At 38.4% G+C, this 15,545-nt stretch overlaps 2 protein-coding genes and 1 long non-coding RNA gene across 7 annotated transcripts; 1 reads left to right on the plus strand and 2 right to left on the minus strand.

Moving 5' to 3' along the window:
• Positions 1-1,778: 1,778 nt before the first annotated feature.
• On the minus strand, positions 1,779-7,996 carry LOC108258785 (CMRF35-like molecule 9). 2 transcript variants are annotated; one of them, XM_017457696.3, is made up of 7 exons: positions 7,827-7,996; positions 6,757-7,077; positions 6,421-6,543; positions 6,299-6,349; positions 5,351-5,455; positions 4,060-4,112; positions 1,779-2,702 (listed from the first exon to the last, which is right to left on the minus strand). In XM_017457696.3, the coding sequence occupies exons 1-7, from the start codon at positions 7,864-7,866 to the stop codon at positions 2,301-2,303; spliced, it is 1,095 nt and encodes a 364-aa protein (XP_017313185.1). In that variant the 5' UTR covers positions 7,867-7,996; the 3' UTR covers positions 1,779-2,300. The 2 variants fall into 2 exon arrangements, with proteins under 2 accessions (XP_017313185.1, XP_053531940.1); XM_053675965.1 differs by lacking the exon at positions 6,299-6,349.
• Positions 4,579-9,477, plus strand: LOC108258828 (uncharacterized). 3 transcript variants are annotated; one of them, XR_008393475.1, is made up of 7 exons: positions 4,579-5,050; positions 5,376-5,479; positions 6,848-7,206; positions 8,377-8,443; positions 8,572-8,745; positions 8,844-8,962; positions 9,077-9,477. It is a non-coding gene; the product is annotated as an uncharacterized LOC108258828 (long non-coding RNA). The 3 variants fall into 3 exon arrangements; XR_001810743.3 differs by having other exon boundaries at positions 8,377-8,745; XR_008393476.1 differs by lacking the exon at positions 8,377-8,443.
• A 142-nt stretch (positions 9,478-9,619) lies between these two features.
• LOC128628643 (CMRF35-like molecule 7) lies at positions 9,620-13,925 on the minus strand. 2 transcript variants are annotated; one of them, XM_017457754.3, is made up of 6 exons: positions 13,706-13,925; positions 12,629-12,949; positions 12,203-12,253; positions 10,206-10,265; positions 9,948-9,979; positions 9,620-9,860 (listed from the first exon to the last, which is right to left on the minus strand). In XM_017457754.3, exons 1-6 carry the CDS (start codon positions 13,743-13,745, stop codon positions 9,714-9,716), a joined length of 651 nt encoding a protein of 216 aa, XP_017313243.1. In that variant the 5' UTR covers positions 13,746-13,925; the 3' UTR covers positions 9,620-9,713. The 2 variants fall into 2 exon arrangements, with proteins under 2 accessions (XP_017313243.1, XP_017313242.1); XM_017457753.3 differs by having other exon boundaries at positions 10,206-10,295.
• Positions 13,926-15,545: the final 1,620 nt, after the last annotated feature.

Below are 15,545 nucleotides of genomic sequence, written 5' to 3' on the forward strand. Positions count from 1 at the left end.
ACCCGACAACTGTAGATCAACAGCTTCCTGTCAGTGTTTAGTCATCTGAGACTGAAGGTCTCAACTGCCCTCTATTGCACAAGGTGTGTAACAGGAACAAATCATGAGAGAACACTGCAGAGCTCTCCAATGGAGAACACAAACATAACTAATAAGAGGCGGAAAGGGGAATATTTTGACTGGATCGTAGATATGTATGGTGCTACACTGTGTGAAGAAAAGTTCTGTGCTCAGTAGCCTTCTTCTGTTCCTTAGAAGTCATGTCTTTCATGTATATGTTGACTGTTACGGTACCAGTAGTGTGATAGCATTCATTATGAGTTGGTCTGATTTGTTGCTGCCATCTAAAGGATAATGTGAGTGACGAGAGAATCAGTACTGGGGTACAGGCCTCCCATAAATTACACACCTGGGGCACGGCCCCCATGGTTTTACCCATGGTCATTTTTAAACAATTACTAACAACATTAACTTCATCGATAAATAAATCAATAAATACACATGCCTGTAGGTATACACTCAGTATGCACTGCTCAAAAAGACAAGAGAATTATTATTATTATTATTATTATTATTATTATTATTATTATTATTATTGTTGTTGTTGTTGTTGTTGTTGTTGTTGTTATTATTATTATTATTATTATTATTATTATTATTATTATTATTATTATTATTATTAAAAATACAAAGCTTGTCCCTGAAATCCCTTCACAGTAATACAGAAGTGACTTGTAAAATAACCTGTACATAAAACAGCACATATATAAATATTCTCATTACATTTAAAACCCACTCTCTCCAATCCTAGTCCATCAGCACAACATAAACAAATTCATTTTGTTTTGTTTACACAAATACCAGACATTATACTGGAAGAGGCCACTGAACGTGTGAAATTAGCTTCTAAACCAGAGTTGATCTCCATCCCTAATCACACACACACCTGAAACATCTAACCAAAGCCTTTAGGATTACTTGAAAATGACACGCAGGTGTGTTTGATTATTATTTTCATAAGTAAACTAACTAACTAACCTCTGAAATGACCAAATCAATTCAAAAAGCTCTCACTGATGACTAAAAAACATCGTTTGTGGCAGAAAACCAAATTAGAAGAGATAAGCAAGCATTCTTTTAGCAGATAACAAGCTAACGTTATACATCAAATCTGTGCCAAGTAAATTAGATCTGGAAAACCTGGATGTCCCCAATCCAATCAATACAACCTCACACACTACTCATTAACACAGCAATAAGCGTTAACCTGGTAGTTAGAATCTCCTCAGATACAATATCGTATTAAGAATTATTGTCTGACTTCAAGAGTCCAAACTGAGAAACCTGGAGGACAGAAGGAGGAATCTGGAGGAGATGCTCATAGAGGTAGTCAGAGAGTCTGAGTGGAAAAGCAAGGTGAGTGAGAAAAGCCTCACAGCATCTGTTCACAACTATGCATTTAAAAAAAAAAAAAAAAAAAAAAAAAAAAAAAAAAACAAGGGCAATGACCCATTGGAGATGTGAACAGTGAACACCCACATGGCTGTGTTTTAGGAGCTGGAGTGAGAGTGACATACTGTAATTACAGCAATCTTTGGTCCCAATACAGTAGACACTAAACTAATGTAAGCTTTTCTTCTCATTAAGCCACAACTGCTATTTTGTGTGTGTGTGTAAGAATTTTTTTGTAGATGTAATATATAATCTATGACCTATATGCAATATTGATCAACAAAAGTGAAAGAAGCCATACACACAGATATACCCAATGTCCAAGAGGAAGTGTAAACATGCCACACATTTTACTATTAAAAGCTACATAAACCTTAACAAGAAATAAGTACACATAGTCTAATGAACCCAGATTTTATAAATCCCTTGAAACTGGTGAAACTTGGAATAGCGAAATAGTTTGTATAACTATAAACGAAGAATAAACACAGTAGATAAGCAGGAGAATTATATAAAAAGTAAGAAATAAGCAGTGTGTGTGTTACTGTTATACTAAAGTGACAGAGTGGTGTGATGAGGTGGAGTTACTGTTACACCCCCAAAGTTGATTATTTTTACATAAGCGCATGCCCCAGGTGTTATATTCTTCTCATACCATAGCAATTCACCAACAATTTAAAATGTTAAAAATATATATTAAAATATAAAACAGCGTACTTATAGAAAATGAATCAGCACCTTCTGACCAATCCGATTTGAGAACTAAACAGCACTGTGGTATAAAGTAATATAATGCGTGCTACAAATGACAAATAACTCGGAATGATTAGCGTTCTGATGAATGCTAACTAGCCACATCCATTAATATTAACAGTAGCGTAGTCACATGAGTTGCTCTCGTTCTTGTAGATCACTGGTGGAGCTGCAGCATTAGATCTGGTGTTAAAACTCACTGCTGCGTACGTTGGACTTTCACCAGATTTCATAACTGACGGTGGAGCAGCACTGACTGAGGAATCAGAGATAATTGTGGGTAACTGAGATGTGGAGTAGACGTCCTGATCAGGAGAATCTGATGGGTGTTGTACTGTCGCATAAAGATTTTGTGAAGAATCAGAGGGAACTGTGGGTAATCCTGTGTTGGAATATAACTCGGAGGGGGTTGAGAGTAGCTGAGCAGTGGAGTAAAGTGTGTTAGAAAGACATCTGCTGTCATTAGTCTCCTCATAATCATAGACAGGACATGGGACCTGAGCAGAAGAAGGACAAGAAATAACTGTGTTCAAGTTGTATACTAAAAAAAAACATTAAGCTGTTTAAATTTGCATTTCCACATAGAATAGTTAACACATTGTTTTTTCAGCATTCTCAGGTAGAGAATTCAGCCAGGTAGAAACACTGACATAAGGAGATTAATTATAAAAGTATTTATTTATTAATATTTATAATATTTTTAATATAATTTATTAATAGATTTGTGCTCAATGAAACTGATTTAATGGATTATTTTATGTGTGTGTGTTCATTGTTTTCATAATGAAAAATATTTCTGGACATGTCTGAGAAAAAGCTGGATTAAATAACTGTGTTACAGTAAAATACTGGAACTGTATTACTGTATACTGCATGACTGTTATTTCTGCTCATCACAGTAGTGGTGGCTTGAGGTTCTGGGTTACTGATTGGAAGGTTGGGGGTTCAAGCTTGGGTTTAAACTACCAAGCTGCCACTGTTGGGCCCTGAGCCTCTCTGCTCCAGGGGCGCTGTATCATGGCTGACCCCATTTTCCTGACATGCTGAGGTACACGAAGAAAAGAATCTCACTGTGCTGTAATGTATATGTGATCAATTAAGACTCATTATTATTATCATTATCTGAGTTACTATATAACTGCATGAATGTGCAGGCGTTCACTTCCTAATACACTGGACAGTGACTATATCCCTCCCCCAGAGGGAGACCGAGAGCTGCTTCTCGGTAATTAATGACAACTGACTCCACCTGTGACTGGGCTATTTACGGGCTGCTTAAGAGTTGCTAAAATGCTCAGTCTTGCGTTGACATGGTGAGGGTAAGACTAAGTTGGTACGGGTATCGCGACAACGGGCTCTGTACGCTAGCTTTTCTTCTGGCCTGGTTGTCCTCGCCTTGTCAACCTACCTACTCTAGCCAATCTTTAGGGCCTTTGGCTTACTTCTCTTGGGGAGAAGTTCTCTGATTAGTTCTCTGGTTCTCTTCTGGTTGGTTCTCTGTAGTGAGCAGTCAGATGTCCTCCTTGTGGCACACTGGTAAATTACTCACTTTCTAACTCAGGTGGTGACTCACTCAGTTTGCTCAGGTCTTCTATATAGTAAGCCCTGGGTTCAGATCTGGCATGGGGTGAGACACCCCCATTTTATTTCTATACATGTGTCTGTATATACTCACCTAGAACATACAGGGTTTTCTTCACAAAGTCAATTCACCTTGCAGGTTATATATACAAACTTCAACAGAAAGTCAGCTAATGTAAATGTGATTTAGTGCAATACATCAGATGTGACTGAAACACTTGTTTCTGTGGTTTTATTTACACCAAAAAATAATCTTGGAAAAGCACAACTCACCACATGGAGGTTTGAGGAGCTTTGTGGGGCCTGGGCTGGAGATGAGGCTGAGACTGTGGGGAGGGGTGCATTTAACCATTTTAAGAAAGACATAATAATATGAAATAAAGAACAATTTAATGAATACAGGTTGTAAATGGTCGTTGTCTTTATATATCTGATGCATGTATATTTTTGTCCACTAGGGGGATTATGTCACAGGGGACGACAGAAATGTTTATAAATTAGTCGTTAAAAGTGACACAGAACATGGCCAGCTGCACTTAAATATTTAAACTAGTTTGACGATCAATAAATGACCTGATTAATGGAGTGAAACCTATTCATTATGCTAAATTATATAAAAATCCAATCAAAGTCCAGTGCTCCTCTATAAGTGTAAAATATTTTATTTTTAATGGTTAATCTATGACCACTACAGTTATTTAATTTTCTATATTTCTATGATGATAAAATAATAATAAATACCAGCAACAGCGCCTCTAAAAAAAAAAAAAAAAAAAAAAAAAAGGCTTGAAATAAAAATATGCACTCGTTAACGATCACAAAATGACGTCACCGTCTCATCACTCCGTATCCAATGAACGCGCTCCATTTCAAAGAGTCGACCTAGATTGCACGCGCAGTGTCACGCCCTCACTCTGTCAGGAGAACGCCAGGAGCCCTATGTTTGTGTTTCATTAGCACATTAGCATATTATCCAGCTGTCCCGTTGCCTTGAAAACGGTTAGGTTTCTCTTGTCCCATGTTTAGGGGACGCTGTTAGGTCGCTTTGCACAGACTCCTACAGGATGTGGATGTACAGAGTCGCTGGTTAGAATTAATTTTAAAACCATATCAAACCAGTTCAACTCTGACCTTCGTTTGTGTTCCCGCCATTTCACCGACACTGCTGCTCAAATCTAGCTGAAGTCAACGCGGGATTTGTGAAACGATTATTCATTAAACATGGGGCCATACCCACTTTATCTGGACCTCTGGATCACACCCTGTATGTATGATTAATTATTTATGTATATATCTTCTACAGAGTGTTCTAAATGTGTGGTTTTGTGTTGTGTATGTGTACAGCCAGTGCACAGGTGTAAGCTGTTAGCCTCTGCTAACCAGCTAACTCGTGTAGTGTGTCCCAAATGACATACTATACACTATACTCTGGTGTGTGTGCATATATACATATATAATGCATATTTCATTCATCATTCTCTCCACCTTTTTAAGAGATAACTCTTAATTTAGTAACACATTTAGTGATTGTGTGAATGAAACTAAAACTGTGTGTTTGCGGTACCTTGTGTCTTCTTTTTCCTCTGTAGGGCGACGGCGAATAAAAAGGCAACGAGAAGCAGAACTAGAACCACAGACACTGCGATGATGGCAGTGGAAGTCGGAAATTCTGGAAGGGAAACACAATCATAACGTGAAAGTCAAATTTAAACCATATTCTGATCATTTAGATGGTCTCGGTTGGTGTGTGTGAAGTGAAACTGAAGATGTAGATGATGTGATTGGCGTTGTGGGTTCAGACTCTTGATGTGGCTGAAACTGGAATTTTTGGTCACATAGGAACTAATATTTGCATTTTTTCATGCCAGAAAAAAATTGGCTGAAAAACTGAATTTCCTCATAAAAATTGTATTGCATCTAGTATTTCTCTCTTATTTTTTTGATCAGTTTGAATTTCCTGTACAGGTGGCGTTTCTGCAGCGCTACAGCTCTGTTCTTTGGAATAGTTTGTGCCTCATGACTCAGTTTAGCATCTCACATCTACAGAAAATGCTGGAACATGGCATGTTTGATTCAGTTCCTACTGGAGTTGATTCAGTTTCCTCACTGCATTAAAACCACTGTAGAGTTTATTTAGAAGTGGACTGAACACCTCAAATCCGTTAACGTTAACCGACTGGGAGGAGTTTATGAATATTATAGAGGTGGACATTAATGACCTGAAAACAGTCAACTACACGGGATATACATAGATCACTAACTTTATTTTTAAGGAAAGCAGCAGGCTGGATATCAAATCAGCAAGTTCTGTCTGTTACAAGCTGGAGCACTAAAATTTAAAATACTGTCATGAGGCCAGAATATCTAAACCAACATGCTGGGCTCGTACCAAATGCTTAAAACATTTGCACCCCTAGAGCTGATGTCATCTGTCCTGTGGTGGTTTGATCTGTGTTCTGTCTCCTGTAGAATAATTTAAATAAAGGCTCGAATAACGTAATATTGTACATACCCTGAGGTGAGGGAGCGACGGTTGGATGGTTAGCATCATTTAGTGGATTTGCTGAAATAAAGCGAGACATGATGAATGATGTGAGAGAAATGTGATGAAGAGATCAGACAAAATCTTCATACCTGTTGTTGAATGTGTGATCTCAGCAGGCACTGATGGACTCATGGAGTGTGTTGAAGCAGACTGTGTTGAAGCGGAGTGTGTGGTGTGTGTGGAGTGTGAGACAGTAGTGATGGCAGGATCATCTGAAAGAATGGAAACAGTCCATTTTTAAATTCCAGACAGTTCAGATTAAAGATCCAGGTGTTGAGTCTCGTTTATCAATCTGAGTTTATAAACTTTGTAAATGAGGTCTGTTCTACATTGTACATGCTGGTTTAATAATCTCTCGATCTCAATGTGTTCATAATCAATGAATTAATGTGTGAGATTATTTTAGTCTCCTCTGTGTAACTCACCCGTTTTAACCAGCAGTAGAAGCTCTGTGTAACTATCATACCCTGTCTGCTCTATTCCACACCAGTAAGTGTTTCCATCCTCTGTTCTCAGATCAGTGATGGTGACGGTGAAGACTTTGGCTGTTGTGTCGTCATACAGAGAGAATCTGGTGTCTTTAGCCGGAGATCCAGAACGAACAGGAACATCATTATACCCCACACGGGGACATTTACCTCTGCAGAGATACTTCTTGTATTCTTCATATCCAGATCCGTAGGGGCATTTAATCTGAACTGATCTTCCTCTGTATCCAGTTACTGTAGTTACAGCATCAGAACCAGCTGGAGAATAATATACGGTGGAATGAAATATGATCCAGGACGATGGTGCAACATATAAAACCTGAACGAAGCTCAGTATCCAGGAATATTAAAGTGTAAACATTGGGACACGTGTAAGAGAAGAACCAGGTACAAAAGATATACATAGATGCAGCACAATACAATACGTCTGTGAAGGATTTACAAATGGCATGTGTGTGTGTGTACTGTGGTATGATCTGCAATAACCAATGCAGATGTTTTAAATAACACTCAGACTAATAATATAACTCATACATGTGGTACATCAGGGCTATCTGCTCTCGGCTACACTCGGTAGAAAATACTAAACTCATATTCAGTGTTTAACCGCAGGAACAAGAGAGATGACGCTGCAGGTCGACTGCACTGATGAAGCATTAGCCCTGATCTTTAAACACATCATGTGTAGTTAAGGACTGTTCTTCAGCTAATATACAGATACAAAACCTCTTCAAAGTCTATTTTACGATGAAAACACGTAGAGAGAATGTTCCCCTGTGTAGGTCACGTGATCATCTACGTTTCCTCCTGCAGAATGAAGTGGAACCTCCTCTGTGTGCTTTTGAAGATAACCAGGAGGTCTCAGCACCCCTGAGAACTTCACTAGTTTAAACACTGGAACCCGTCTATAAAAGTTCTGTGCTAAATGTCCATCAGTACGAGGCTTTAATGTGACACAGATACTGAACACTGATACTGCTGATTTATTGTGAAGTGCTTTTACTTACCTATAATCAGGCAGAAGGTGAAGATGAAGAGGATCTCCATTCTAAGTCCCGACTCTCAAACTTCACTTCAGAAAATAAAAATTAAAAATGCTCTGTTAGTTATCGTATACACCCTCACCACCTCTGCCTCGGACTGTACAGTGTGTTTAGCAACGTCCACTTCCTATTTAGGGCTGGGGACAGAAAACCACACAGGAAGTGTCTGTGTGAAATGCCGAGTACAGTCTCTGTAAAAGTGCTTTCATATTAAACGGATCTTTCTGATACTAAACTAGTTATTAGTGGACGTGTGTACTGAATGTAAACTGTAATGTCAAGTGTTTTTTTTTTCTCTCCGTCTGTGGTGAGTTATTGTACACTACAGGGTTTTGTTGTTGCTTTTATATATCTTTTAAAGTTAGTGTTGTGTATACATGGTTTGTTTTTATTTGAGTGAACTAGACGGACTCCAGGATTAACTGTATTGTTAGTGAGGTGAAGTGCATCACCATACACCTTACATGAACTGTTTAATAAGTCTGTGACAGAAGACCCCTACTGCCCTCTACAGGACAAGGTGTGAAACAGGAACAAATCATGGCTGAACACTGCAATGTTCTCCAAGAAACAGTACAGAGGTACTTAATGAGAATTAGAATGAGGAAGAATTTGACAGGATTGTAGATGATCATGATGCTACTCTGAGAAACACCTTCACGTACTCATGTATCGTAAAGTTTTCTAACCTACATGCTTTCCATTTGAGTGTTGTAAAACCAGGAGACCAGCTAAGAGCCAAGGAATAGGCCCTGGAGAGGAGTTTATTGTTCCTGTCATTATCATGATTCCTGTGCAGCTCTGACCTCGACTCAAAGAAACCACACGGATGATTTAGGAAGGGGCAAAAGAAGGACATGAGCATGGATCTAGTTTCGAACAGGTGTACGCTCACTTATTTTTTCAGTCCACCATTATGATAATAAAAGTGATTAACATGAACCACATTTTAACCAGCAGTAGTCATTATTGTGCTTACAGACCATATGAACCAGATCCAAACACTTCGTGTAAACCTCCCTATTTGGACAGTGTTTCTTTCTCAGGATGGTGTCTGTAGTGAAATATCTTCTCCACATCTCCTCTGTGATAAATCTCTTGTGGGTTGATGCAGGATGACTGTCTATGTTTATTTTTTTAACACTGCACTAATGCTATGTGAATATGTACATTTAATCAGCCTGTGAGATTGTGTTCTTTCATTTACTTTCCAGGACTCCAAGTGAAGACCGTCTGTAGGCAAACTGATGTGAACCACAGCAAGTGTATTTTAAACACTTCACCAAAGCATCCAGCACTGCATGTGTGTCTTTTCAAACAAAATACACAGGACTGGTGTGAGTTTCTGGACTAGATTAAAAATGTGATGGGGTTTTGTTGCTGGCAGTCAAAATGAAATGAAACCTGTCCGAGATTCCAGATATCATTAGAATCTGTGCAACTAAGGTACAGTATATGCTTTTCTTTGTTTTTTTGTTGATGTATAGTAAAATACCATGGAGATGCCAAAACAGTGTTTTGTAAATAGGCTAAAGGTTAAAGACATGATTAAAGAAAATATCATTTAGATCACAAAACTTTTTTACAAACCACAAATGACAAGGTGTTCAAAAGGAAAACAATTTTATGTACAGCATTGTTACATCCAGACCTGGGATCAGATGACCATGACATTTGCAAGGTGAAGGAAATAACTTAATTTAGAAACAAGAAGAAGAAGAAAAAAAACTAAAAGTGAGTAATCCACAGGCCAGGTAGAATAACGGGGGACCGGGGGGGGGTAAACACTGTTGTATTTAGCTTTGGGTTAAGATCAGTCCAGTTGGATGGTGAACAGTGGCATCCTGAATCTTACTGGTTATTAGTAAAGGTCAGACTCTGATAGACTGATTGGTTGGTGGTTAGGTCTAGACTCTGATAGACAGATTCGGGTAAATCGGCTTGTTGTTTCGCTTGGAGAGGAGGTAAATTCTGGTCATTTTCATAATCTCCATTTGCCTGAAATGGAAAACAGAAATCATTTAAATGTGTATAAGTAAAGTATTTTGTGAAAGTAAAACATTGAAGCAAATCATTGGCCTGTACCTCTGTGGAAGATCGTGTCACTGTTTCAGAGCCTGCAGAGAGATGAGAAGGGCAACAAAGATTAATTTAATATAAAGTAAATATACAGTGCAGTCTGAGTATTGAGTCAGTGACGAGTTTCGTGTACTCCAGTGTATTAAATGAAGCACTGAGATTATAACAAAGACTTTAGTTTAATTTACAGGTGTGTCCAGTTGTTCTGGGTGAGATTAAAACACCATAAATCAATCAGAAACATACATTTAAAGTGAGTTTTACCTTGACGATGTATTTTGCAGTAGATCGCTATAATCACACCAACAGGCAACAACACTGCACCTGTACTGATCATGATGTAGTTATTTATACCTGGACATAAATGTTTAACACAGAATATAAACGTTTAAACCACATAAACAACATTGTAATAGACATGGATCTTAAAATACATGGTGTGTAGTGGGGGGGTCTAGAAGAAGAAGATAGATTGGGGTGAGGTGGCCATGTGGGAGTGGACAGTGTCACTAGATTTATAGCCTATAAATACACACACACACACACTGTATTTATAGCCTATAAATACAGTGTGTGTGTGTGTGTGTGTGTGTGTGTGTGTATAACACAGGTGCATCTCAATAAATTAGAATATTATGGAAAAGTAATTTTTTTTCCGTAATTTAATTAAAAAAGTGGAACTTTCTAGATTCATTACATAAAGTGAAATATTTCAAGCCTTTTTTGCTTTTATCTTGATGATTACGGCTTACAGATCATGGAAATCAAAAGTCCAGTATCTCAAAATATTAGAATAAGTTATTTATAATACAGAAAATAACGACCATAAATTTAAAAAAGCAAAGTCTCTTGTCAGATTTTCCTAACAAGCAACCTTTAAAAAAAAAAGAAAAAAAAACACACAACCAGTCACCCATGATTTTATTTTTTTCAGGCAACTTCCTACTTGGTAACTCTGATAAGTATTCCTCAACCATCAGATTCACCCGCACAGAGGAGCAGTGCCAAAGCACAACTAGTATAAAATAAATAACTCCACAAGTGACTTGCAAATTGAAATTTCAAACAGAGATGGCGATAGAGAGGCAAAAGTTCAGTACTGCAGCTTTAATTAACCCGCTAGTAAAGCGCTTCAGTTTCCCACTGTTCATTAACACTTCAGTTTCAGCTCACACAGCTTAAGCAGTTCAATCCCCCGCATTATTTAACTCTGACTGGATTATTTGAAACACTAGACCTGTTCTTTCTAGATTTTTCTTCTTCAAAAAACACTCTTAGTGCATTGTTAGTATCTTGCATGTGTTTTTTCACCAGTGTTTTATTTAGAAAGATGCTAGTGCTTGCTACACATCTTCAAATCAAATGCACAGTTTTTGCATTCGAATGAGAATTTTTATATTAACTTTGATGAATATTCAAAGTTTAAATGTTAATTTAACAGCCTGAGAGGAGAGGACAGAAGTAGCATGAATGGATAAAATGTAGGTGTGTCAGGATTCTCCCCCTTAAAAAAGTCCTAAGCAGCCATGCGTTATTGTTTTTTTCTGTGTTTGCTCATGAATCACGACTTCATTTTTCTGTGTATTCGAAAAATTAAGGTTTCGTGACAAAAAAACAAAACATTGGCTGAAAAACTGAAACTTTCCTCATAAAAAGTTTTGTGTATTGCATCTAGTGTTTTTCTTATTGTTGATCAGTTTGAATTTCCTGTGCAGGTGGCATTCCTGCAGCGCTACAGCTCTGTTCTTTGGAATAGTTCAAAGCACATGGCTCAGTTTAGCATCTCACATCTACAGAAAATGCTGGAACATGGCATGTTTGATTCAGTTCCTACTGGAGTTGATTCAGTTTCCTCACTGCATTAAAACCACTGTACAGTTTGTTTAGAAGTGGACTGAACACCTCAAATCCGTTAACGTTAACCGACTAGGAGTTTATTAATATTATAGAGGTGGACATTAATGACCTGAAAACAGTCAACTACACGGGATATACATAGATCACTAACTTTATTTTTAAGGAAAGCAGCAGGCTGGATATCAAATCAGCAAGTTCTGTCTGTTACAAGCTGGAGCACTAAAATTTAAAACACTCTCATGAGGCCAGAATATCTAAACCAACATGCTGGGCTCGTACCAAATGCTTAAAACATTTACACCCCTAGAGCTGATGTCATCTGTCCTGTGGTGGTTTGATCTGTGTTCTCTGTCTCCTGTACAATAATTTAAATAAAGGCTCGAATAACGTAATATTGTACATACCCTGAGGTGAGGGAGCGACGGTTGGATGGTTAGCATCATTTAGTGGATTTGCTGAAATAAAGCGAGACATGTTGTATGATGTGAGAGAAATGTGATGAAGAGATCAGACAAAATCTTCATAGCTGTTGTTGAATGTGTGATCTCGGCAGGCACTTATGGACTGTGTTGAAGCGGGGGGGGGTGTGGTGTGTGAGACAGTGATGGCAGGATCTTCTGAAAGAATGGAAACAGTCCATTTTTAAATTCCAGACAGTTCAGATTAAAGATCCAGGTGTTGAGTCTCGTTTATCAATCTGAGTTTATAAACTTCGTAAATGAGGTCTGTTCTACATTGTACATGCTGGTTTAATAATCTCTCGATCTCAATGTGTTCAGAATCAATGAATTAATGTGTGAGATTATTTTAGTCTCCTCTGTGTAACTCACCCGTTTTAACCAGCAGTAGAAGCTCTGTGTAACTATCATACCCTGTCCGCTCTATTCCACACCAGTAAGTGTTTCCATCCTCTGTTCTCAGATCAGTGATGGTGACGGTGAAGACTTTGGCTGTTGTGTTGTCATACAGAGAGAATCTGGTGTCTTTAGCAGGAGATCCAGAACGAACAGGAACATCATTATACCCCACACGGGGACATTCACCTCTGCAGAGATACTTCTTGTATTCTTCATATCCAGATCCGTAGGGGCATTTAATCTGAACTGATCTTCCTCTGTATCCAGTTACTGTAGTTACAGCATCAGAACCAGCTGGAGAATAATATACGGTGGAATGAAATATGATCCAGGACGATGGTGCAACATATAAAACCTGAACGAAGCTCAGTATCCAGGAATATTAAAGTGTAAACATTGGGACACGTGTAAGAGAAGAACCAGGTACAAAAGATATACATAGATGCAGCACAATGTGTGTGTGTGTGTGTGTGTGTGTGTGTGTGTGTGTGTGTGTGTGTGCGTGTACTGTGGTATAATTTGCAATAACCAATGCAGATGTTTTAAATAACACTCAGACTAATAATATAACTCATACATGTGGTACATCAGGGCTATCTGCTCTCGGCTACACTCGGTAGAAAATACTAAACTCATATTCAGTGTTTAACCGCAGGAACAAGAGAGATGACGCTGCAGGTCGACTGCACTGATGAAGCATTAGCCCTGATCTTTAAACACATCATGTGTAGTTAAGGACTGTTCTTCAGCTAATATACAGATACAAAACCTCTTCAAAGTCTATTTTACGATGAAAACACGTAGAGAGAATGTTCCCCTGTGTAGGTCACGTGATCATCTACGTTTCCTCCTGCAGAATGAAGTGGAACCTCCTCTGTGTGCTTTTGAAGATAACCAGGAGGTCTCAGCACCCCTGAGAACTTCACTAGTTTAAACACTGGAACCCGTCTATAAAAGTTCTGTGCTAAATGTCCATCAGTACGAGGCTTTAATGTGACACAGATACTGAACACTGATACTGCTGATTTATTGTGAAGTGCTTTTACTTACCTATAATCAGGCAGAAGGTGAAGATGAGGAGGATCTTCATTCTAAGTCCCGACTCTCAAACTTCACTTCAGAAAATAAAAATCAAAAATGCTCTGTTAGTTATCGTACACACCCTCACCGCCTCTGCCTCGGACTGTACAGTGTGTTTAGCAACGTCCACTTCCTATTTAGGGCTGGGGACAGAAAACCACACAGGAAGTGTCTGTGTGAAATGCCGAGTACAGTCTCTGTAAAAATGCTTTCACATTAAACAGATCTTTCTGAAACTAAACTAGTTATTAGTGGACGTGTGAACTGAATGTAAACTGTGATGTCACGTGTGGTTTTTTTTCTCTCTGTCTGTGGTGAGTTATTGTACACTACAGGGTTTTGTTGTTGTTGCTTATGTAACTGGTTGTAGTCTGCGTTGTGTGTTTTATTTTATCCAAAAAAAAAAAAAAGGCGGACAGCAACTGGGTCGACTCTTCATTTATTCTGATGACACAAACAAGCAGTCTCCCTGAGTGAATCGCCCTTAAACTGTGCTCTACAAAAAAAACATGATGTGCAATGGTCACCATGTGCTCTCAACACATTTTATAAATAAATACAAAAAAATTACTCAAAAAGAAAGGTATAACACAAAAATAATCACACAAGTAAATAAAATAACATTATACACACAAATCAAAATGAGTACATAATTATATAAATGATGATTTAAATAAAGATGAAACAGGATTATTGAGAACTCAAAATTAAACCTACCTCTCCCATCCAATCATAATGCAAAAGGGAAGAGGAGGAGCCAAAACAGTAAATTACACAGACCAATGACATCATGACAATTAAAAGGGAAAGTACTCACACAAGTAGACAGCTACATCAGGTACACATTTCCTTTTGTGTAATTTACACTTTAAATGTATGGAATATCTTCCCTACCCGTTACAGTCACCACCCTAGAATTACACAAAATTTGGAGAACACTGGAAAAATTTGCACACAGGTCATAAGTATACGGTCCACACACAAAGCAATCAGTGAAGACAGTCAGCATTGAAAGCTACCCGATGAAAGGATAAAAATGGTTTGAAATTGGCCAAGTTTCAACACATTCTATCGACCATATTAAGGTGCCCATTACACCTCAAATACTTACACCAAGCACTCAATTAAGGCAAGTTTCCAGTAGAAAAAAACAAATGAACAAGGCAAGTTTCAAAAACCACATGTACCTGTAGACAAACTGAATTCAGACACGAATAACTTAAGACCCAGAATCCAAACCTAACAGGGTTTCAAGTTGAACCATAGATTCAATAAGTCTGTATACTGGTTTGATGACTCTCCCAAACCTGCTAGTGAAATGATCATCTGTATTGAAATCAGCTACAGGATCTTGCCTACAGGGTACACTGGTAGAGACAGGATTTTGGGATGAATGGCTAGCACCAGCACCAGCCACAGCATTATCATCAGTCACTGGAACAGCAACTTGTGCATTTGACTGCTTTTGATTGGGCAACTGAGAATGCACCCACGATGAAGTGCAGTCATCATCGCAAGTAGCCACATTGGAGATGTTTGACATAGAGCCTGCATGTGAGAGTGCCTCAGCCTCATCCTGCCCATAATCTGCGTGTTCTGCAGACGCAGTCTCTGCAACATTGGAGGACTCATCACTGCGTGTCTGCCCAATTATACCAAAACAGCGTGCTGCATCAGACATCTGTGAAGGTACACTGCAGGTAAGTGTTTCAGCATCCCCATAACCAAAACTAACAATTTCTGTTTTAGGCAAAGGGAGGAAGTTCACTTGTAGAAGAACATTCCGATGCACTATTCTCTCATTACCAGT

The sequence above is a fragment of the Ictalurus punctatus genome, chromosome 26 (genome assembly GCF_001660625.3).
Source record: "Ictalurus punctatus breed USDA103 chromosome 26, Coco_2.0, whole genome shotgun sequence".
NCBI classification, from domain to species: Eukaryota; Metazoa; Chordata; class Actinopteri; order Siluriformes; family Ictaluridae; genus Ictalurus; species Ictalurus punctatus.